Raw genomic sequence first — 24,434 nt, 5'->3', positions numbered from 1 at the left:
TTTTAATTGACCGTCCTTTGAAGTTAATTTGGAGTTTGCATTTAATACATTTTTAATACATTTTGACTTTTGAAGATAATTTGAAGTTTACCTTTAGCATATTTGAAACAATATGAATTTTCCAATTAGATATTTTCGTTCTTTAAAACCATTGCAAATTAGATATTTTTTTCATCATTTTTCCTCATTTATCTTCTAAGTTCAATTTTCCAACTGTCCATTCAAAAAACTTTATCCCAGTGTCCAAGATGGTTCAGATTAGATAGAAACCCATACACTTGAAGCGATTCGTAGAAAACGATGAAGATTCGATGAACAGATAGTCCATGAAAAACGTCCAGTACAAAGAAGAAGTTAGCAGTTGTAATTACTATGGAAATGGGAGTGAAGATGTCGAGGAACTAGTGAATAATTAAAACGACAAACGTTTCGGTAAGCACCGCTCAAAAATGCTGTGAATTCATTCGGTAGAGAAGTAACGAGTTTCGGTGGTTGTACATTTAAGCATTGATTCTTTCGACACAGAGGGAGACGCTCCCGTTCGATGACAATAGAGAGAGGCGATTATTCAAAGAGCCTCCGGCTTGATGGCAATCCCGCTAATAGGTTTTTCAGATTTCTTTCTGACGAAGCAAAAATTCGTTGAACAATATACCATTTAGTTCTCGTGGAATAATAACAGCAATTTTGGAATGAAAAAAGATAAATTGCTCACAGATATGTGCTGTTTGAGTTTCAGTTACAATTTGTTCATCTTCCGGTCTCTTAATTCTATAGTTTATGGATTCCGCGTTATAATTGTCAGCCGTTCAAGAGAGGGAGTGAAAGAAAAGTGTTCTAGAATATTAATATAAAAATGTATAATAAAACTTTAAGTCGACATTGTAGGCTTCGCGCTGCAGCTTCGAGTCATCTGACGGTCTGTTCAGTTTTCCAGAACACTTTATGTTATACTTGCTTTATCATAGGTCGGTAAAAGAGGATTCTATATCGCCGATATTCTTTCGGCGGGAAATAGGAACATTCGGAGTTCTTAGTTTGCTTAGTCGAACACAAGCGGCGGCTACGCATAGTACGGGGCGCCTCCATTCCAACGAATCTCTAGTTACCTTCTTAAGGAAACGGAAGATCGATTTTTCTCGCGTCTCTGACCAAACATTATTATCGAAATAAATACGTTCAGCTATCAGTCTTCGAGCATAGATTACATAAATCACAAGAAACCAAACGAGAGAAATTTATTAAAATAACCATTAATACTACTGCGGTAATTTTCGCGATCAAAATAAATATTTTCACTTTTCAATTTCCCATAAAATTTTATTTCGGAGGTTGTAAAGTGATTCGACATTGAAGTTCCATTTGACGGATAGCGGTTCGTCATGTAAAGGAATCTTTTTTTCAGAAACAAGCCACGCACAGTGCCAAAGGTTACTGACGTCTATTGGCACAAAAACTTTAAGGCGCCATCGTGTGGTTCGTCTACACTTAGGGTTTGGCATTTGAGGTCGAAGAATCCTTATTTAAATAATTCAATTCCCTTATTTCCCCTCCGACGTTTTATCACTATCAGACGTTTCGCCAAAAATCTGAGCAGAGAAGAGGAGTGTTTCGATTCCGTTGAAAACAGTGCTAGGTTATATTAGATTGTACTTTCATTCAGCTGGATAAGAAAAAGAAAGGAGAAAGGATTAACGACGATTAGAAAAATCGTTGAGGCCGCGTCTTGACCCCAGCGGCAAAACAAAAAGCTGACCTAGTTAAATTCTTGACAAGCTGGCGGAAAAGGGAGCGTTGACAGTGAGCCGCTGAATCTGCATACGCCGCGTCTGATTAAAACATTAGTAATTAGACCTTGCAGCGCGAAGAATTTCAATTTAATGTCTCGCGTAACTCTAAATCCTGGAAAAATATCCTCCCTTCCTGGTTTAATATCTTTCGCCGGAAGGGAAATCAGTTTAAAAACTTCTTGCGCTGCGAGCGCAATCTCCAATCTTTCTCCTCTAATTTTTTATTGTTAAATTGGATTATCTCATTTCGCACTTCTCATTTGTTACACCTCGTTTCGTAATTGTTAAATATTTTGAATTTTTATCTTGAAATATTTCATTTAGGTGACTTAATGGTAATTTAATGGTCGAAAATGGGAACGGAGAATGATTTGATCAGGCTTCAGACGTCTCCAACATTATTTAAGTCGGATAGATTCCCTGAGCTTACATACCTAGTAATAATTTAAACACACAAGGCCAAATTATAGTAATTGTGTAGTATGATTAATATTTTGTTAAAGAAAATCGAGATATGCTAAATAGAACTAGATTACAAATTCTAGAATATTTTTTTGTGTTTTTAAAGAAATATAAACGTAGACAAGAGTCGTTTTATTTAACGGCTCTTCAGTTATAGAAGCTGATAATCATATAATGTTACAGATATTTTTGTTCTTTTCCTGTAGATTTAAGAACGATTCTCACGTAACCATCTCATGACGTGAAAGTCTCGAGACGAGCGAAACTCGAGAATCGCCAGAATTTCTGAATGAAAAAACAAAATGATTTATGCGTCTGTGGGAATAAATAGGATGGTGACACGAAACTACAAGCCGGTTTCATCGATTTTCACGTCAAAAACAACAATATCGTAGGGATTATTTGCCTTGGCGTTGGTCTGTTCAGCTTTGACAAATTTTAGTAGCACGCTGGCCGATTCAACCTAGACACAACCCAGACCTACTTATCGATTACAATACTCGTTTATAGCTGATGTTACCCGACTCATCAAACCCAAGTCTCCCTATAACGCTACCAGCAAGCTGACTTTTCCAATCTTCGGCAACAATCTTTTTCACGAGTCACCCTCGCAATTAGAACCTTTCAGACTTCTATATTTTCTTCTATAGTTGATGGAACTTTTGTTGATATATAAGAAAGATTTCATTTCCGGTTTCCCATTAGAAAGCACGGTCGGTGATTCACTAGTATTGGAATACTTATTAATCTCATACAGAATACGATAATTAACTGAACTATATAGAAACGATTAATAAATTAGAATTTTATGATCTTGTTCGCAAGAACTATAAGGATATAGAGAATATTATTTATTGTTCTACAGTAGGAAAATACCAGCTCTTGTTCGATAATCAGATAAGATAATCGAGAATATATCGCTACTTCTTTATTCATTTGCTATGCTCACGAAAACATGAATTTACAATAATTCCGCAGTCCAATCCATGGTCCGAGCTATGTAGTAATTTTTATACTCTTCTCAATTTTCTAATCATTTCACGAATTTGTTCAGTAGGTGTTCCGATGCTTGGGAATGGGGATGCACGTCCTAAATCGTGGAATGTTATCGAGGAGTATCGGCTCAAAAGCCAACGGGCTGACTCACATTCCGCGGTCTCTAGGAATTACCTCTAACCGGCTGGTATTCCTCTTCCCCATGTTCCTTCGTTGAACGAGGAAAATTACGACGGCTCGAGCACTCTCCGGCTGGCTGGCAGAGTTTTCGGTGTGGCGGCCACCGTTTTATTTATAGCGGAGGAGGTCGTGATGCGTTCCAAAAGCTACTCGTCGCACCAGTAGCACACGTTCGAGCGTACCGGCCTTTCGTCTCCGTACACCCAGTTCTCACCGATCAGTGTCTGTCCATTTTACTTGTTCGAGACACGGATGAAGAAAGGACGCGGATGCGTGTTTCGTGAATCGATCCTCTGGCCGCGTGCAAATCGTCCAAGAAATCGTGTATCTCCGTTGTGTTTCTTCAGTCATCTCGTTCGGCGGACACACGTGACTACGTGGATTTTAACGTGGTCGAGACACGCAGTGTGTTAGCAGAGTAACGTAAAGTGTTAGAGAATCGATTTCTACGGACGAAGAATTGTGGTTCTGTTGGGAAAACAGAGATAGTTGGATGTAGAGAGATATGAATGAGCGTGGGATGCATTAAACTGGTAGTGGTAGGTCCTCTTACGTTTGTTTAGCCAGTAGTAGTGAGTTGTAATATTAGGCCGGTGCATGTGAAATGTTCTTTCAGAGAAAACTCTGACCGCGTGTGGCTTCTTCGAAATATGTAAAAGACAATGAATGAAAGCAATTTTTATTGAACGAACGATTACGTAGCTTTATTATTCCAGGCCCATCAGAATTGTTAAATTCTTAAATTTGCTTCTTCATTTATGAGTTCAAAAAATCCTGTGGTTGAAACTTGCTTTAAAAGGTTGAATTTCCTTCTTCATTCCTGTTTCTCTGCGTGTCAAAAACTTTTCATTGAATTTTCTCCAAACATAAATTCATATCAGAGAATCTCAGCATTATCACGAGTTTTCATGACAATCAATAACAAAGTTTTCATATTCGTCTTATGAACCTTCGTAACATTAAATATACGTAATTTATGGGAATTCTCATTGGTCTCTCTTCATTGGTCCAGTTGATAATTGGCCTGATAATGACGGAGCGAAATATCATAGATGTCATTAATCGATGAAACATTATTCTGTATGCACCTATGCATAATATATAATTGTAAATGATTGGAGAATAGTTTATATCACTCCCACATAACATCTCTCTTACAATAACATTTATAGTTGCCAATTAATTTTTAACTCCCGATATACATTTCAATATTCCATTCCCACTCTCCCTTTTTAAAACCTAAAAGTTCGACTTGAAAAGTCAAGGTTAAGGCCAGAGATTTATGCGTTCGATATACCCCCAAACACGTCACGAGCAATCGCGTTTAGCGTTCGGCATTGATCCAAAGATCTCTTGAACAAGCCTGTTAATCGTTTCTATTCTTGAATCCCATACCTCGCAAACAATCGTTTCTCGTTCCTTGAAACTAACCACTTGCCGTTGAAAGAATCGTAAAAATCGAAGAAAATTGAATTCCAATGCATCCCTCGCAATCAACGATAAAAACTGAATAACAGTCTGGCGCGTACATGCGTGTGAAGTGAAAAGCAACTGACAGCCGGCCCGTGATAAATGCGGTTTAGGACCAGGACCCGACGTACTTCGTGCCGGAAGTCGATGGACTCGCGAAGCTGACGAAAACTGATCCACGCAGGCGATCGTGTAAACGGATTTCGTTCATCCGATTGTTCAGCCTTCTTTGTATCGACGAAAGTACGAGGTACACGCGAGTTCTCCGCCCTTTTGCGAGTTTCCTGCGATCCGCGCAACCGGAAAATGGCGCATTTTCGACGACCAGCCAGACGGGAACACTACAAGCCCTTTGGCAGAAGGAAGGTAAACGAAACTAACGAGCTGTTGTATTTTTTTACTAACTCCCAATTTGTATCGGAGGAATTGTAAGTAGAGCGTGGGCTTCTACTTGCTTCGAATTATCGATCGAGTCTTCTCAATCCGACTATTTTTGCGGATATTGAATAAATTAGTAAATTGAGGGACGTAAGAATTCTGGTCCAACAGATAATGTCTAACACAGAGATAATATTTCGAGGAATTTTTCATGACTATAGTAATAGATATATCGATTTGGTCTATAACTGATTCAAATCTGAGGAAGGGAATATGTTAATGGTACTTTTTGAAATAGAATATATCGCATAGTGTGGTTTACAACGATGGTTCATAATCCACTCTAATTTGGGGAAAGGTATTTTGTTGAGTATAATGCTTGGAATGGAAATGTATGTAGTTCCATTTATTATGGAATTACGTTCCAATAGGTTTCAGCGATATCAGAAAAATGATAACGATTTAACAGTCTTTCTAACCGTTACTTTGAGGAAGGTAGATAGGGAGGGCATGTATAATCTTGTTAGTCCCGAAAGAGTTGAAATGAAAATGGAAGAAAGGAATGAGATTAGATATCGTCCTTTTTATATAAAAATTGTGAATGTGCAAGTTGTTGGCTCCTTTGGTAAGGCATTGGAATTTCAATGGAAATTTTAATTCAAAGTGTGTATCAGCGCCAATAATGGTATCGACGTGGTCGATATAAGATAACAAAAAATGAATTCGATGGAACGTACTAAGAGTCTAATAAGATTATTTTCATAAGTGTGCCTTGTGTAACCGATCTATTCTTAAAATTCTACTTTAAATGACAGGATGCTCTAATGCCGCCTTTCTACTGAAATAGCTGCGACGTCCTTCGTCGGTCGAGTGTCCTCTTGGTCGCCAAGTTTGCCAAATCAGCCTTCTGCAATGTCTGTTTTGCATCATTTGCAAATTGGACATGCCTTCATTCCTTGCATATAACCGATCAAACGTGTGTACGTCTGACACTTTCTAGTCGAAATATCGAACACGATAATATAGAACGAGTAAACCTGTATAAATCTTCAATTCAAGGATGCTTCGGTTCGATCAGTTTGCGGTTGCCACACGAAACAGACAATTACGTCTAACTATAAACTCGTGCCACGCTGGAATCTTACCTCTCAATTATGTTCGTCTAATTAAGAAAGAAGGGCAGACGTTGTTTCTTTACTCGAAACAAGACGCTCTTCGTCGCGACATTTACGTAATAATAGCCTTTCGGTACTGTGTGCCTGTAAAACAGGAAACTTTAAAGAGAAGAAGCTTTTTCGTAATAGCCCCGACGATTCCGGAAGAAAGATTCAAAGGTGAAAGAACGACGTGTACAATGTATAGTAGGTTTGACCCAGTTCCTGAATCAACCTGTAACTCACGTGAAAAAAAGATCTCGTTGATACGAGTCATAGGGTTTTGTTGATAAATTGGATTCCCTGACAATTCCGTCATATTAACACGGAAAATCCGGTTCAAAATCCTTGTAGATTCAATCTTGTTTGTTGGCATACCGAGCTTGTCATCGATCATTAATGTCAGAAATTCAATTAGTCGATTGATTTCCACTCTCCACTCGTTGTCAGGGTAATTCATCAAATTCTTCAGTTTGTTTAGTATTTGTAACGTAATTATATTCAAATACAAATGACATAATGTTCTTCTTAGGAAAAAGGAAAATATTCCGAGATGATTAATATACATTTATTTTTAAGTATTTATTACAAAATGAATGAATTATATCTAAAACGTATTTATGAATCTCCCACAGAAAAAATAAACCAAGATAAATCGAGATAAACAATGCAAATCGTTGCAAAAGATGCCTGTTCGATAAATTAATAAGCAAATTATTATAAACACACCTATAAATTTCCTAAATAAAAAGGAAAGGTAAATTCCAATCCAACGTGTATGCAATCAATCCATCGATATATACATATTCTACTATGTTTTACTTCGCCTGTAGAAAGATTCGCTGTCCAATCAACGAACCAACTATTGTGTATCCAATCAGAAACTTCTCAATTCTCCAAAGGAAGAGGGAGAGAAATTCGACGGTAAATCCTAATCCAAAAAAACAATCCCTACTTTGCATTCTAAAAAAAAAATCCGCTATCGAATCAACGAACAACCTACATCCTAACACAGATCTGCCGATATATTCCTCAAAAAGAACAAAATCTTCCAATCTAAATTCCAATTCAAGACGCATACTCCACGATCTCTGAAAAAAAACGTGTATTCTCCACTCGCAGAAAAATCTATGCTATCAAATCAACAAACGCAACATCTCTGCCCTTCGTAACGCGGAAAGCTGGTTTCTATTCTGGACCGGCCTTCTTTGACCCGACAAACTTATTGGCTAAATATTCGATTCATCCGAATGACACACTTTTGGCCGGAGGAACCTTTGACCGCAGAGCGGCGGCGAAGACGTCTCGTGGTTTCGCGATTCGACTCCGATCGTCCTCGGCGCATACACGTTACCAAGCGCCTAGTAAGCGTGTATACGCATACACACACTCACATAAATGTATTCAAGAACGCGTGTATTCGTACAGTTTGATAGGACACGTTGCCTTCAGGGTGCAGTGGCCTGGCGTTGTCGTGTGGGTCGCAATGGGTGGCAAGGATCGGGACGGAAGAGGGGTTGTGGATCGATATAGTTACGGGGGTGTCGTCCGGCTTCCTCGGTGGCGCCACAGAGCGGGTGAGTCGGCAAACCCTTAGGCCGATGTATCAACTAACCCAGGCAGGAACGCGATTCGAGTTCGCGGGGACGTACAGCACGTAGTGTCAGTACGCGAAGAAACGTCGTCCCCCCATCATCGTCAAGTCGCGCGTGTGGCATTTCGAAACGACACCGATATCACATTCGCAAGTTTAGTGTGTTCCAATAAAAAAGAAAAAAAAAAAGAAAAGAAAAAACAGAAGAATTTCAACGATCCACGTTGCATCGTTTCACTGGAAGGTGATCGAGGAATTTCAGTTTGTTTCATCTCGACGTGCTTCCTGTTCGACTCCACGAAGGGAACACGCGTAGTGCCGGGAGGCTCGGTGGACCACGCACGCGACCCCGGCCACTTTTCGACGTTTCCAAGCTGTTGATATTTGTTTTCCTTATCTACTTCCGCGCGAGACGATCGAACGCAGGTATACACCGTTGAGTAACATAGAACGTGTGAAAGGAGATTCGTCCAGTCACTGGTCAGACGGGAGGAAAACCGGACTAAGGATGAACGCAGGCAGCAGGCTTTTACGATAAATGTTGATAACGCTTCGCGGCGGGCCGAGTCGATCGAATGAACATGAACTCGCCACTCCACGATGTCGTTGACCCGCTTCCGAGAGCGTCCTCCGCTTTCATAGACCCCCGTTCGAGTTTTCGTGGATTCGCAACCCGTCTCGTCTCTCTCGAGTGTCTTTAAAGCGATGAAACGTCTACATCGCTACTTGGATAGTCTACATTCTCCCTCTCTCTCTCTCTCTCTCTTTTCCTCCGTGTTCGCTTTTCTCTCTTGTTTTTCAAGCGTCTTTTCTTTTTTTCTTCGTTTTTATTCCTCCCTTTTTATGGTGCTTATCGTCGACGCTCTTTGAGCAAATTACGCGTCGTTGTTCGGAGGAAGACAAAGAGGACACTTGGCTGGATAAGGACATCCTATTATTCTTCAAAGGACACTGCCATTATTCGCGAACGAGGGTTTCTTTCGACGCGTCCCTCGGAATATTCTTAACGCCACGAGTAATAATCGCGCGATGATATACACAGGGTGTTATCTCGATAATCGTGAATCGTTGCTTCTCGCTGAATAATCGTCCACTGTTTACAAAAGGATAGCGCACTCGACACGGTACACTGTAACAAAGGGGTCAACGAAATCGATTGCCCTCCCTCTCTGATAATTCCAGACAGTCGAGTCTTTTTTTTTTTTTAAATCGTAGCGTCCTCGATCCTCCGCTGACGGATTTCTAAGCCTACGACGTAGATAGAGAATACCTCGCTAATTAATTATCCAGAATGATCGAGGGAATTGCGTGACGTTGCTTCGTTCGTTGCTCGAGAAACATTTTCTATGATATTAATGTAATTTCTATTTTCACGTCTCATTTAGCTTTTCCGAAATTTAGAAATTCCGCGAAGGAATTTGCTCCTTGTTCCATAATATCACGTGTATAATCCACTCTTTGACCATAAGTCTGGAATCCTCTTAACGATCTTTCATCGTGACCACCCATAATCGAAGCCTTACCAGCCCGATCCTTCGGTCTCAGCTATTAAACACGTAACAAGGTCTTTGCACACCGTCGATTTACATAAGCGTCGTATCGTCTAAACGATGTTTCAATCTAGTTCGAACCAAGACTCTCTTGCACGATAATTTATTAACTAATAATATTAGTGAACCGATGAGTGACGAGTCGTAGGTTATTGACTTCAAGCGCTCAATTTTAGAATTTTACACAGAAATTAAATAATCAGTTGACCTGTAATTTATAAAATTCATTTGTACAATTTACTTCTCTTAATCTCTCAATCTATCTCAACGAAATTTTAATTAGTATCTGACTGAATAGTCGCGATCTGAATGACAAAACTTTCTTAACCTGTCAAGTATTTTTAGAAAGTATCATCTTTGATCCTAGCAAAATTTGTTCATCTTTTATTATGTCATATCAAAGAACAATTTCTCAGCCATAAAGCAATATTGAAGCGAGAAGATTGACAAAAATCTATTTTTTCTTGGGATAACACGTAAATGGATAAAAATCCGCAGTCAAGCAACAGGGCCATGGTGAACGTTTTGAACTTCGACTATGTGATCAAAATGGATCGATCAAAGGCGTTCATGAACAAACGATGAAATAAACCTCGGTTATATATAGTGGCCTATGCTACAATGAACGAATTGCTTCTAAAACTTTGTTCATTGTAGCATCAGTTCGTTCTAGCATATATAAAAATACATAATGTATATGTATTCAAGGATAATTTGTTGCGAGTATTTTGATCACTAATTATTAAAATTATATAGCAAAATAATTAAAAGAAATATATTTCCTGTTACAAATAATAAATAAATAAATGATTCAACTAAACTAATAACGCAATGAATAATACTTTTCCACGTTCGTTATGACATCTTCGTTGATCGTAATATTTTGACCTTATTCACAGCGACTGTCATAGTTTTCGTTGGTTTTAAAATCATTCGTGACGTACCCCATTGTATATATAGATGATACGAGATGGCCCAGTAGTTTCCATGTTACGTGACCAGACTTCGCGACCGATCAAATCGACCGTGTCGAGGATGTTGCAGGCATCCACGTCCACGGACAACAACGCGATCTCCAACCGTCGTTACTTTAATTGCTACGATGTAATTAACGGACGAGCAGTCGTTAGGCGAGGTCTCGGAGCCAAAGACGAAGCTCACGGTCTCCCCTCGTTAAGATCTTCCTCTTAAGAGCAATTATACCAGCATATTTTGTGACAGCGATGAAACGACCGCCAGTCTGGCACCGACCAACCGGTGTCAATCTGTATCAGACGATTCGTCGCGAAACCATTAGAGGAGAAGGAATAGCGTTATGGTGGTGGTTGCTTAGATCCGAGAAAGGCCTTTCTTGTAATTCTCCTTGACCGTTCTTTAAGTATAATATGTAGGAGAATAAACAGTCTTAGAGTATCTAGAAAGAGAGAGAGAGAGAGAGAGAGAATGGGAAGAAAGGATACTTAGGAAATATCATGAATTATGCGAGGGTTTTTGTCGAAATATAGGAGACTGACGTATAGACTTTGTTCTGAAGCTTTGTCTTCCGCTATCTTCTCTTTTTTGGAAGTATATAGTGGATTGTATAGATGAACGAGGTTATATGTTATTACATACTGGTAAAAGTGGATTAGTCAGATTTTAGGGGATTTCGATAAGAGGACATATATTTGGAAATTTTGAATCCGATAATCTCCTCATTGGTTTAGCGAAAGTAACAGAGCAAAATATCCGTTACAGACTTGGTGTAGAAGACTCAAACCACGTGGAACATAATACACTTGACCCATTCAGACTACACTTGATCGTACGTCAAACTTTATATTACCATAGGGGAATATCTGTATTCTAAAATTTTGAATCCAGTAACGTTTCCTTTGAGATTTGATAAAGGTAGCAAAATAAAGCGAGCCCGGGAAATTTAAACCATCTAGAATATAATATTTGAAATATTCAACAGAGAAATTTTAAACAATTGCAAGAAGATCGAATAACATATCGAATAATATAATTTCCGATATATTCAATAATATAATTAATACAATTCCCTTCGAAATTTGATAAACGTAGAAATTTCGAACCACCATCGTATTAGTATCGTGTCTGCGTTCATCCGTCAAAAGCTCAAAGCTTGTAACATTGAACAAAGAATCTCCTTGTCGACAGCGTGTTCGAAGCTGAACACGAGGAGAGGATCATCGAGAAGCGATCTCGTCTCGCGGAGAAATCCGCGATGGACGCGAAAGTCGAAGCACCAGGTGTTCGAGGTGCGATGAAGCTCGAAAGCTGTGAGTAGAAACGCGACTGGCGTTTGGATGGCTTGCAAACGGAAGCGGAAAAAGTCGTGGAAGAGCGCCTGAGGTGAAGTTCCACTGGCTGCACGGCCTTCGCGCCGGCCAGCATGGCGTAGCAACGCCGCGAAAATCCCACGTTAAACTTTTACCAACGGGGTACAGTCTATCGCTGTTTGTTCCATTGGTTGAAAGAACGAACAGAGCAGAGGAGAAAAAGACGCAATGCGGTAGCGTGTGCTAAGCGAGAGCTTAGCGGATCAACGTCGTGCCACAGAGCCGGTTCAGAGAACGAAACTGGGCCATAACAGAGTCGAAGGGCCCGGCGAAGGTGGATAAAGCCACTCGAACAACGGCCCTGGCTACGACGGCGTTGGCTTCCGGCGATGATCGGATACAATCAACACAATTCTGGCTACAACAAGCTATTTACGCAGGTACACCACCGACAATCGTTCTTTCAAGTCTCTTTTCATTGTGTCTTGTTACGGTCGCAAAAGAAAATTTGATAGAGATTAGTTGACACTCATTGGGAATTTTATGTGGATACTCCAGAAGATCCTTTCGTGATCTCTTTTGCTCTTCTTTTATATTTTATTTTTCCATTCTTCATCGATATTTTTCAAACTTTCCTTTTTTCAATTGTCAGTTTTCGTGATTTTTAATTTTGATATACTTCCATTATTCAGTAAATTTTCAGCTAGATGCCATTTGTTTCCACACGGTTTTAAACATGAGAATGAAAGAAATTCAAATTAATAATTGACGATCACACGGTAAAACGTATGGCAATTTTGATGATTTTATGTAATTTTTATTTCACGTGTTAAAGGGATACAAAGTAATTGAGTAAATGATATATGAATTTTTTGAAAATAATGATATTTTGTAAGAAAGGAATAGTATTAGTTCTTCGTATAACTAATGTTATTAATATTTGTTAAATATTCAAGATCATAAAAAAGACGTATAATTAACCTAAAAATCAAACGAAAGTGCACCAAAGTTTAGTGCAGAATTGATTGACGATATATCGAATTTCTATAAAACAAGGAAATTGCCACTCATCGTATTCATTTCACTTATGGTATTCAACTATTATATCCATATTGAAACTTGTAGCAATTAACTGAATTAAATTGAAGCTTCCACGAACATCATCATTTATATTCTCTCAATTTAATTAAGATGATCGTTCTCGTTTATATTCCGAAGAAAAACAATCTCGTTTTAGCTTTCACCTTAATGTTATTTTTTTTTTTTGTAATACACGACACAAGCACACAGGTAAGGTTATAAGAAGATAATGCTTGTAACGCGTACGGCGTATACGTCTCATAAAGGGTGTCAATGAATCGGCCTCCTTACACAAAGTAAATTAGTTGCAAGGGAGCAGCGTGGAGCCTGCGAAGCGTCTTCATACATTTTCTCGATTTTATAAAGGATTTTCCGTGGCGTGCGATGCGTCATACAAGTTTTACATTAATCAGCCTGGCGTGAAATAAAACCGGCCAGGCGTGCTATCGTTGCACAGCCTCGATCCTTTACGTTGCAATCTAAATCGATCTGGTTTACATTTTGAGCGTGAAACCGAGCGTTTCCAGTATGCTCTGTTGCTCCTGCAGCCGCTGTTTTCGTCCTATTCACAGACTTCTTTTTATCATCCCTTTATCCGTGTCGAGTTTTTATTACTTTGTTTGCGTTACCCCGTCATTCTTCTGCACTTAACGTTTACTTCATTTCCATCTTCCATCGTTTACCACTTTGGTACTCGTTCAAATTCAATTGAGGTAACTCGACTTGAAGTTTGTGTACACGAGTCAAGTTATTTGACGCGAAGACATTTAAGTTCGAGTAATCTGATTTTGAGTGGATATTTAACCCAGATCTGCCCGTCATGCGCTCAGAAGGGTGATTTAAGGCACCCAAACTTAATTTCCCATTTTTTTTTTTTTTGGAGCGTGCATAATGGCCAATATCCTTTTAGAAGGACAATGGCCTGAAAGTTAATCAACAGATTTAATTTATGATTTACTATTATCGTTTATAACGCTGAATGTGCAATTTTAGAATGAATTTTAGAAAGACAGTAATCAAAAACTTACTTAGCAGACTTAATGCAGAACTCAAATGGAGCAGACATGGCCTTATTTTGAAAAATACCGCTGCAAGCTCAGATACATTTAAGTTAAATGAAAATGGATGTCTAAATGGCGTATATTTACAGTCAACTTAGTTTAGAGAGGCAAGAAGGTAATAGGAAATAACATTACATTACCTAGTAGCTGTTGCTCTTTTCATGACAAGAAATAGCTGAGAACTCGACAAGACGTTTTAAAACGAGTAAAATAACAGATTCACGTTAGTACAGTGGTCTGAAGCTACTTGAAGTCAACTGACTCGGTTAGCAAGAAACATAGAAACTTGAAAGTATATTTCAAGATATTTGCGCATATCCATCCCTTATCTTCTTCCATAAATTCCTATCATCTTAATTTAATCTTCCAATATAGAAATTCGTATTACCCAGTGACACAAAAATGCTCTGGCTAAAAATTCGTCACACGCGATTGTTCGAGAGCATTCCAGTCCTCGTGATCCCCCGGAGGGTCGAAAAAGGTCGTGGTGGCACGCATAGACGAGTTTACACAGTCACGCACGGGGAACAGGTAGAGAGACGATTAAGTAAAGGCCGTTGGCATGGTTACAAGCCCCGACCGAATGAACTCATCGTTCCGATAGAAAGAGCGAAAGAGAGCGACAAAAAAAAAAAGATCCCATTTAAGGGTGAGGAAGGCCGAAGGGAAGTAGAAGAGAATCGTTTTGTAAATGAATTCGACTTTCATCCGTCTAATACTATATAACGAAATTCGAAATTGCCTCCGAATGCACCATGCTGAAATGCAAATCGAACGGTCGCCTGACTGATGCGACACACGCTGGGCACCCTTTGCATTTAATTAAGTATCTAATTACAGGACAGGTAAAAGCTTTGACTTTGAAAGGTGGATCAATACGTCAATGTCGTCTTCGGTTTGGAATCGATAAAATTGTTAGATATTGCGTCTCCTCGCTTCGATGAATTTCCAGGTCTCTTCATGCTCGAGAACGTTCGACATCGATACGTCTTCCATCGCGTTCGACGCAATCGATCCAATTAATTCGTCGTACGGGCAATTAATTGACCGTCCAACATCCCTTTTTGTCACATTGTCGTCAACATGGTTGCGTTACGAGCTGTTCCTGAAACGTTTGGCAGGATGTTCCGCGAGTTGACGCAACCAATTGCGCAGCGCGCGTTAACGTATAGATAGAATCCTAATTTTCGTCGCGGATAATTTCCGGTGTTGTTTGCCCAATTGCCACGCGATTATTCTAGAAATCACACGGAACTAATCGTGAAGTATATGTAACACTTTCGTAACGCGTACTTTTGGCGCTGTGTTGCACTGACACTTATAAATTTAACTTAGATGTTATTATATTATCATAGGGAGCTAAAAGATACAGTGCGGGGAAGGAACGCCACGATTTTACAAAATGGAATTATAACTGTCATTGAAGAGCAGTGCATAAATAGAATGTACATCCCAGAATAGAGCGTGATAAACAATGCATAGTATGAAACATAGCGATACTCATATACATTAGTATACATCAAAGTCTTTTTTGCATACCATTGTATGTTAGACAATCTACTGACCATTGTCCCGCTTTATTTAATTCCTTTTATAATTTAGAAATGAAAAAAATTCGCCAGAAATACGTACCTAATGAATATACGCTTGTCCGACCAGGTATGGTCCGCTCTACTTAGTCGCGTATTATCCACTTATTCGTACAAACGTTGAATTTTTTCAAATCGAATGTATATAATTGCGTTTTGTTACGTTCCTATGACAGAAGTACGAGCAATTTATGAAATACGACAGTAAATTGGAGACTAGATATCGAGACAAATATGAAATGAGAAATTGTGCAAAACAAGAATTTCGTCGTTTGTACCGGTTCAAGTAATAAGCCGTCGCAAACTAGCACGTTAAAATATTTGCAAAGAAGTGGGGTCTGCAAAGACGGCCACGGTTGCTTCAGAACCGACGGAACTTCTCTTTTTAAGCTAATGGTCCCCGACTCTCAAAGCCCTTGAGAACTTCTTCAAGGCTTCCGTGGGCAAAACATCGGGCTCCCTGTAGTTCTTGGAACACGAACTTCGCGAAAAATCTTGCCAGAGTCGTGACGCAGTAGTTACCAGTGTTTGACAAATTCCGTGAAACAAGAACTGACAAAATATCATAATAAGTGTAGCGTCAAAATCTCCCATTTTCCAAATTCCATTCGTCTAAACTTTTATTTTACCAATCGCTCATTTTACTACTATTCGTCAAAGCAACATATTCTACGTATAAAACAAACAAAACGATGAAACTCGCTTCCTGCAATCTTTGTGAAGACAGAAGATAGAGTATATTAAAATTATCAAGAAACGACCAACGTTATTAACACGTTTTACATTACCGTTTGTAGAAATAATAACATATTGTATATATAGAAATAGAACGAGAAAATTCGCTTTTTGGAATCTGTGAACTCTGAGAAAAGACGAAGTATATTATTATCACAAAATCAGGGAAGAGTCGTTACTGTTGTACTCGGTTCGAAACTATTCGATAACGATCCGAATGTAATAATGGATTCGCTTGGAGGCGCGATTTAAACAAGTTTATTTTGTATTTCAGGGCTCGGCAGACTCGAACTACTCACAGCCGAGCTCGGATCTCTCGCTGGACGAGGAGAAAGAGAGCTTGCGTCGTGAGAAGGAGAGGCAGGCCCTCAATCAACTTGAAAAAGCCAGGGTGAGTCATTGATCTTTCGCATGTTCCAGTTTCACCTCTCCTTCCTCCACCCCCGTTTGGCTTGTTTTTCCACCGGTCTTTCGTAAATCGTTTGGTATCGATCGACTACTTCCGAACAGCGTCATTGCCTCCGACACCGCCTTCACGTTCAAGTCTGTAAGTTGTCCGCCGAGGAATGAAAAGCGTGTCAATGAATAAGCGCGCCAGACCAATGAGATTTCGCACGCGGAGACCGCTTGGCGAAACCAATTAAGCGACTCGTGATCCTTTGTTTTCGACGATAGATGCAAATGCAATATATCGCCTTGCCAGCCGTGATACTATTGCCTTTAATTGTACCTTCCTTTCTAATAGCCGGTGCAACGCGTTCGAACTCGGTGAATTGGTAATTATCGGGTCGGTTGTCTAGATGCTTCAACTTTGTCTTCAACTTTGTCTTCAACTTTGTGTCAACGGGCTTTTGAATAGCGCAGAGTATGGAGGATGCAGCACACTTGTGATCCAGCGAATTTTGAAATCTCTTTTGGTTTGCGAATTGAAAAATTTCTGACCATTCAAATCCTCGAATCTTCGAATCTTCAAGCTTATAAATTTACGAGCATTCGAATGTAACTTAATCCTACGTTTCAACGATACATTTCCTGGTACCAGCAAGAAGTTTCGCAGAATTAGGGCGAGTATTTAGACCGAGTAATAACAGAGCGGGTCGTGTCTGAATTATGAAAACTCTTTTGTTGGCCAGCGTACACGGCCCATCAGTCGAATCACCTTCGGCTGAACAATAAATGAATATTGATTAAATAGCCGCGACCTTCGAGTGGTAGAACGACGTAACAAACGCGGGCAGCACCCTATCACTGTATTATGCTTTTATTCTTTGCCGATGTCACATGATACATTGACAATGTACCGATCATCCGTGATCTCATCGGCATTTACTTTATGCTTAAATTACTGTTGCACGAGTATCGTTGCAATATAATGGATTACGCTACACGACCCAATAAAAATGTCGATATCGTAAACAATAAAACTAGCTTGTTTATCGAAATATTACCGCTGATATTCCTTCGGGAAAAATTTTCTAACGGGAATCTGTTTCTTAAGCGCTCTTCAACATCTTGACTATCGCGCGAATATTATATTAGGTTGTCCGAAAAGTGTCTTTCTTTCATAAACACGTCTTTTACAACGATGCATCTTTATAGAAACATGAAACCTAATCTGTCGAATGTTGTGATCTTTATTTTGATAAAATAAAATGGATCATACGTAATTCGATAAAATAATATAAAACGGAAAATGTTGTGCATCCATTATTTCCTTATAAAACGGAAGAAACTTTTCGGACGACCTAATATGTATATTTTAGATTCTCATCGTTAGAAATTTGTTAGTCCACGAGATTTATCTTGTTTTAATCATTCTAAAAAATGTAGCAAAGAACGTGATCATCAATAACCACCATGTGGTAGCCAACATGTTAAACATATAACTTGTAATTAATGTTAAATTATATAGAGTGGCTTTAATAGAAGGTTTTTGTAAATTATACAGACGAAAGCGGTAGCGTTTGCAGTGCGGACCAATGTGAGCTATGACGGATCTGTCGACGATGATTCGCCTGTCCATGGCTCGGCTATCAGCTTCGAGGTTCGCGACTTCCTGCACATCAAGGTACGTTTTTTTTATCTTTTGTGTGTTTTCTTAACGATCTAAAGTAATCGATCGTCCACGAAACTCTTCAGGAGAAGTACGACAACAATTGGTGGATAGGTAGGCTGGTGAAAGAGAACGCGGACGTCGGCTTCATCCCGTCCCCGGTGAAATTAGAGGCCCTGAGGCAGCAGGCGAGCGCTGCACGTGGTACAAAGGGTCTCTATTCGGCACGTGGAGGGTCTTCAGGGAACCTTGGCGAGAGTGGTATGCCCTCACGTGGTTCCACACCACCTACACCAGGTATCCTAGCACGTCCTTCTTTCTTTCCGCCCCGAAAACCACGGTGTACCGACCAGTTCGGCAATTCTCGACCGATCGATGTCTCGACAATGAAAACACAGACCGGAGAGAGGGAGATCGTCGGCTCGTCGTACAAAAAATACGAAATGAAATAAGAGAGACAGAAAAGATATACGAGAGAGAAAGAAAATACGAAAGAACACTAAAAATCAAAAAGAATCCTAAGTTGGCCCTAAGTATCTGTACATATACAAACACTATAATAGCTTTTGTTTCTTTCCACACCGCATATGTCGTGGGCTTCTTTCTTTACCTTCTCACCCACTCTTCTTTGCCCGTTTTTATTTTAGTTACGAGAGTGAATCCTCGACTAGCGATGATCGAGTTCTGCGAGTTAGATCGTAGGAAATTCAGCTAACGTTGCGTTGGTCATTGGAAATTTTTCTGCATGTACTTTGACCGCCTTCTTAACTCTAGAACTACCGATCATTTACTTTAACCTATTCGAAACCGGTGACGCACCGGTCATGCCGTCTTTATTTAATGTAAAATCAAATGCTGACGCATTCTATACGTCGTATGAAGGTATTTGTGTTATCGTTATTAGTCACTCGAAGTAAAATCGTGTATTGCAGAGAGTATTATGTAAGATTAAGAAATGACGTTGGTTTCGAGATAAAGATATGTAATCCTCGAACAGAATCATGAAAATTTCGAAATGTCAATCCCTGAAAATTTCTTCCGAGAAAACGTGTTTTTCTCTCGAATGGGTTAACGTATACTAAAATGTACATAGATGATTATAATAATCAGAGTGATATAATGAAAATAATCATGTTTCTCTCAGAATAAAATCCAAAATCAATTCTTCCAAAGTTTCTGCATGTTTTTAATAATTTTAAACTGAAAAACATCCGTACTTGTAACAAGTTTAATAATTCTACTGTTAAACGTTTCGTCTAAACACTGATCCTACAGATCGAGAATTTCTCCTTTTCATATTGTAAAAAAGATCCTAATTCGGTATTTTCATCAATGACCCACGCACGAGTACGATCACACGCTTGATATTAGTATCCACGTTCACCCGCCTCATAGTTCAGACTCGACGATACGATCAATCGATCCTGTTCGCCGACAGCCACCCTGTTCACGATCACGCACAGACCCAGTCAATTTACGTCATATTTAGTATTCTATGCTGTAAATGAACTTTTCAGTAGTTGCTTTCACGATCTCTCCAGACAATCATATTCGACAGCATCGAATTTATTTAGTACCCTAGGTTTCTTAGTCTGCATTCGATCGCTTCTCACTCTAGTTTTCCTTTGAGAGAAAGAGGGACATCCGTCGATGCACGATGCATAGGAAGGATCGATTTCCACGATTAATTCGATCCAATTTCTTTTCTTGACAGGTGACGACAGCGACAGCGTGCGCGGCGGTAAGGCAACGTTGACCACGCCACCGGCTAAGGAGAAACGGAAGAACTTCTTCAAGAAGCCGGTAAACGATTTCGACGAATCGCAGTGTCTATGACTATTCCGATCCTTTTTGTGTCCACTCGTCTAACGTCGTGCTTGATTCTACTTTGGGTCTCTAGTCTTGTAGTCGACAGCTCGAGAAAGTATATATTTCTAGTCAAAAGTCTCGTCCACGTTTGCATGAACCTGAGATGATCCTATGAACGTTCAGAAGGAATCCAGGAACGTTCAATAGGACACTTAAGTAAATCTGAAAAATCATTGGGAAATTACCAAAACCATTAAGAACCGCTGTCTTGTTTGAAACAAAGATATAATATTATAACGATATAATAATATAATGTTACAATAATAATTTCATCAATTTTTTAGCTTTTGAAGTTTTCCATCTAATTTACATCGAAGTTAAAAAATCTACATGAATCAATTTATATTTATTATAATTTACTTATATAACTCTTCCAAATTTAACAACTTTTATCTATATATATTAGTTGATATCTTTGCAGAAATACAAAATTCAAATCGAGTATTCCTTGATTACTTAAATTAATTATTACCTTTTTACGTGAAACCAGCAAGTGTTAAAATACTTATAATCAGAAATATACAGCGGCTACAGCAGTATTTGTATATAGCCTTATATTTCAATGAAATATTTTTCGGCAAATCCTACATTTCACGTCCATAGTACAACATTTTTGTAGTCGCATGAACATGAAATTTGATATTACTTAGATCTAATTTATTGTAATAAATACAACGTGTACGAATACTTCGTACAGCCACTGTGCAAAAAGGATTCTATAGACGCCGAAGAAGGCGTAAAACTTTATAGACGTTCAAAAAGGATCCCATAGATATTCACGAAGTATCTCATCAACTCTTACGGACGAAGATAAGCTCTATGGGATATTAGATAGGTCCAATCAAAATTTTTCGTCGGTTTGGCAAAGATTCGCATTCGATAAGACCGGTGACGTGGACGAGGCTTACGTGTCTAAATTTATCTGTCGGTGCTAGAAAATATCGTGGGCCACGCGAGGACTAGCAGATTTATTTCTGTGAGTATGCGATTGTGTGTATGATACTGGGATACTTGCTGTCTCTGTGCATCGTGTATATCTGTTGAATCAAAGAAGAAGAAGAAGAAAGTAAGGAAGGACAGAGGACGCGCATCGAGCATTCAGACTCGTAACTCTCCAAACCGAGAGTTTATCCGATAATTCCCACTTTCAATTTCCACCAATTTATTACGCCAACAAGAAGCAATTATTCTAAAGTCTAAATCCATTATTTCTCGACTGACTACTCTGTGAACTGTGTCAAATGTTCCTTTTCCTGTACTCTTTCCTTTTTTAAGCACACATACCATTTTACCATGACGAGGACAATCTCGTCGAAGATGCCTTGATCTTGATGAAACCACGTGGTCCGTTTGTTGAAAATGGTTCGCCGAAAACACGGTAGAATAATGGCTTCTAACGAGAACAAATTTAGTGCGTAGGAGATCGTTGATAGCTTAGGTTGATCAGTAGTTTACAAAAAAAAAAAAAAAAAAGGGAAGAAAACAGACTCTGCTTGGCCAAAGTGCCTTTGGAATGCTGAAGAAAGATGGTCGATGAGATGGCGATATTACCGTGAGAAGGACTTTGGCCGCGCAGGAGGGTAGGTCGTACACTGTCTCCAGTCGACGTGGCCATTAACTGTTTTCAATGTTTTCAATGTTGCATTCTGTGCGCACGAAGTCCTACGTAAGTGAGAGACTATCTTGGGGCTGATCCTGGCGTGTAGGACATCCTCTTAGTCGGTCTAGGCTCATTCGTTCGTCTCGCTTTCAGGAAACTACCACGCCGTACGACGTTGTACCATCTATGAGGCCTGTCGTCCTGGTCGGTCCATCGTTGAAAGGTTATCAGGTGACGGACATGATGCAAAAGGCGTTGTTCGATTATTTGAAGCATCGGTTCCGAGGCAGGTACGCGAAGCTTTCTTTAAAGTTGAAGCTCCTAGTCGAAGAGCAATTATCTAGTCATGTTGGTTTATAAAGATTTTGTCACAGAAATGTTTATTGAATATCTATTTGCATATTTTCCGTAACTTTTGTGTACATGTGCATGCTGAATTCGAATCTGCAAATAGATCTTTTCCATCACTCATACTTTTTCTGTGATTGCTCTTTTCATTACTATTACTAAAAATTATTGAATTCGTAGCAAATTATTTTACTAATAACGGTACGTTATACTTAAGATGAATTTAAATTAATTTATACTTGGCATATTCGTAAGAATAACATTCTAATATTGCAGAAATGTATTATATAGTTAACAGCTAGTCTTCGTGATGCTTATATAATATCTTGTCATTCAATATGACAACAAAATAAAAATATTTTGTGAGCCAGTGTTATTTGAATATTTATGTTTATATAATACCTTATCATGTTATACGACAAGAAACGAAGGATGTTCTGTATATCGATATTATTTGAATATTATTTTATTTGCACGAGGAAGTGTTCCATTCTTTGCACTTTTGGCTAAATATTTGTTTCTACGATTTCAGAATAATTATCACTAGGGTAATGGCAGACATTTCACTGGCAAAGAGATCGTTGCTGAACAATCCATCAAAACGAGCGATCATGGAACGATCCACGAGCAGGAGCAGTTGTTTGGCGGAGGTTCAAGCCGAGATCGAGAGGATTTTTGAGCTTGCCAGAACCCTTCAGGTACTTTATCAAACATTTGATCCTCTCGTTTCTAAACATTGTCCACTTACCACTATTAATTTCTAGTTGGTAGTTTTGGACTGCGATACCATCAATCATCCGTCGCAGTTAGCTAAGACCAGCCTGGCGCCAACGATCGTCTACCTGAAGATTTCGTCACCTAAAGTGCTCCAAAGGTTGATCAAGTCGCGTGGAAAGTCGCAGATCAGACATCTGAACGTACAAATGGTGGCTGCTGAGAAATTGGCTCAGTGTCCTACAGAGATGTTCGACGTGATCTTGGATGAGAATCAGCTGGAGGAAGCTTGCGAACACGTGGCTGAGTACCTGGAAGCTTACTGGAGGGCCACGCATCCTCAAGTGATCGCTACAGTGCCACGTCCGATCCCTGCACCGGATGCACCGGTCGACGCGTTAACACCTCGCGTCACATCAGGTATCATATTCATTGTGACGCGTCGATTATGGTCGCATATTATCATCGAGGATCTCGTAGCAGAATGTTACCAAGTACAAATATTCTACGTGAGTTTCATTATCGCGGAGAATGGCCTGGTTAGGGTTGTACACCTTCATAGACGAGTAGAGTATTTGTATTTCGAAAGTATTTAAAAATTGGGTCGTTTAATTGCTGGTAAAAAGAGGAATTTTGTGTATTTCGTGATTTGATTTCGAAAGACTAAGACAGGAAATCTAGACAACGACATCGAATCATATATCAGTCAATTACTTACCACAGAGAATTATTTAAGCTCGGTGATCGCGACATATCATCATCATTATTCTCGTCCACGACTGTCAATCCTTTTCACACAGTCTCAATGCGATCCTCACCTCTCAGTCATGGCTGGTTGGGTCGAGGTTTCTAGCTCACTTGAAACTCTAACGAGCCCCAATTCCGTCAACTAACACTCGACACTTTCTTCTTGCCTCTTCAGGTGCCCATCATGAGAGTTACTACGGCCACGAGCCAAGAGGTAACCCAACCTTTTTCTCGAGCGCAAAATTGTACACACGTCCCTTTTTCTTTCTTTTCTCTTTCTACGAGTCCAACGTCGCGCACCCTGTGTTCCGTTACTTGCTTGAAGATGTAGAAAAATAGAAAGAAGAAAATAGATAAAAGGTTGAGCTGATGGAATAAATCGGAGAGAATCGATTATATTCGTTCTGGTATTTTTCAACGCGCGAACAAACACCGTCATTCGTTTTTCCTCTTTTGTTCCATTTTTTCTTTTTCTTTTTTTGTTATCGAGAGTTGGATTCTCGAGAAAGAGCAATGGCGACATTCGAAGCTAGTAATGAAACACATCTGTAGTTGTATCATTAGCTGCACGTAGCCGTTGCATGGATTCGTGTTAGAACGTAGAGTTACTCTTTATTGGAAAGACTGCTAGTCGCTGGTTGCAGACCTATACTCAGCCTTGTAAATTATTACGACATATCGTTCGATGTACGCTGCACGTCCTTCTTCTTCGTGTGCACGCTATAGCGTCTGAATGACGCGCGAGAAGTTATATCTCTCATTTTCGTTGTATATACCCT

The 24,434-nt window shown here is 39.4% G+C and overlaps 1 protein-coding gene across 7 annotated transcripts in view; it reads left to right on the top strand.

Annotated features, from left to right (window-relative positions):
- The first annotated feature begins 3,196 nt into the window (after positions 1–3,196).
- The window catches only part of LOC122574036 (voltage-dependent L-type calcium channel subunit beta-2), a 32,484-nt gene continuing 11,246 nt past the window's right edge, over positions 3,197–24,434 (top strand). The window contains exons 1-10 of one of the 7 annotated variants that reach the window (XM_043741113.1): positions 3,199–3,967; positions 4,946–5,264; positions 16,599–16,715; positions 18,273–18,392; positions 18,464–18,674; positions 20,092–20,180; positions 22,000–22,136; positions 22,727–22,892; positions 22,959–23,328; positions 23,831–23,869. In XM_043741113.1, the coding sequence (XP_043597048.1) occupies positions 5,205–5,264; positions 16,599–16,715; positions 18,273–18,392; positions 18,464–18,674; positions 20,092–20,180; positions 22,000–22,136; positions 22,727–22,892; positions 22,959–23,328; positions 23,831–23,869 (1,309 nt within the window). In that variant the 5' untranslated portion in view covers positions 3,199–3,967; positions 4,946–5,204. Of the gene's footprint in view, positions 3,968–4,044; positions 5,265–8,070; positions 8,451–11,737; positions 12,300–16,598; positions 16,716–18,272; positions 18,393–18,463; positions 18,675–20,091; positions 20,181–21,999; positions 22,137–22,726; positions 22,893–22,958; positions 23,329–23,830; positions 23,870–24,434 lie in introns of those variants that run through there. The other 6 variants (XM_043741111.1, XM_043741110.1, XM_043741117.1 and 3 more) reach the window with 6 other exon arrangements.

The sequence above is a fragment of the Bombus pyrosoma genome, linkage group LG13 (assembly GCF_014825855.1).
Source record: "Bombus pyrosoma isolate SC7728 linkage group LG13, ASM1482585v1, whole genome shotgun sequence".
NCBI classification, from domain to species: Eukaryota; Metazoa; Arthropoda; class Insecta; order Hymenoptera; family Apidae; genus Bombus; species Bombus pyrosoma.
The sequence above is the reverse complement of the archived record's forward strand: the minus strand, read 5'-3'. Positions and strand labels throughout refer to the sequence as shown.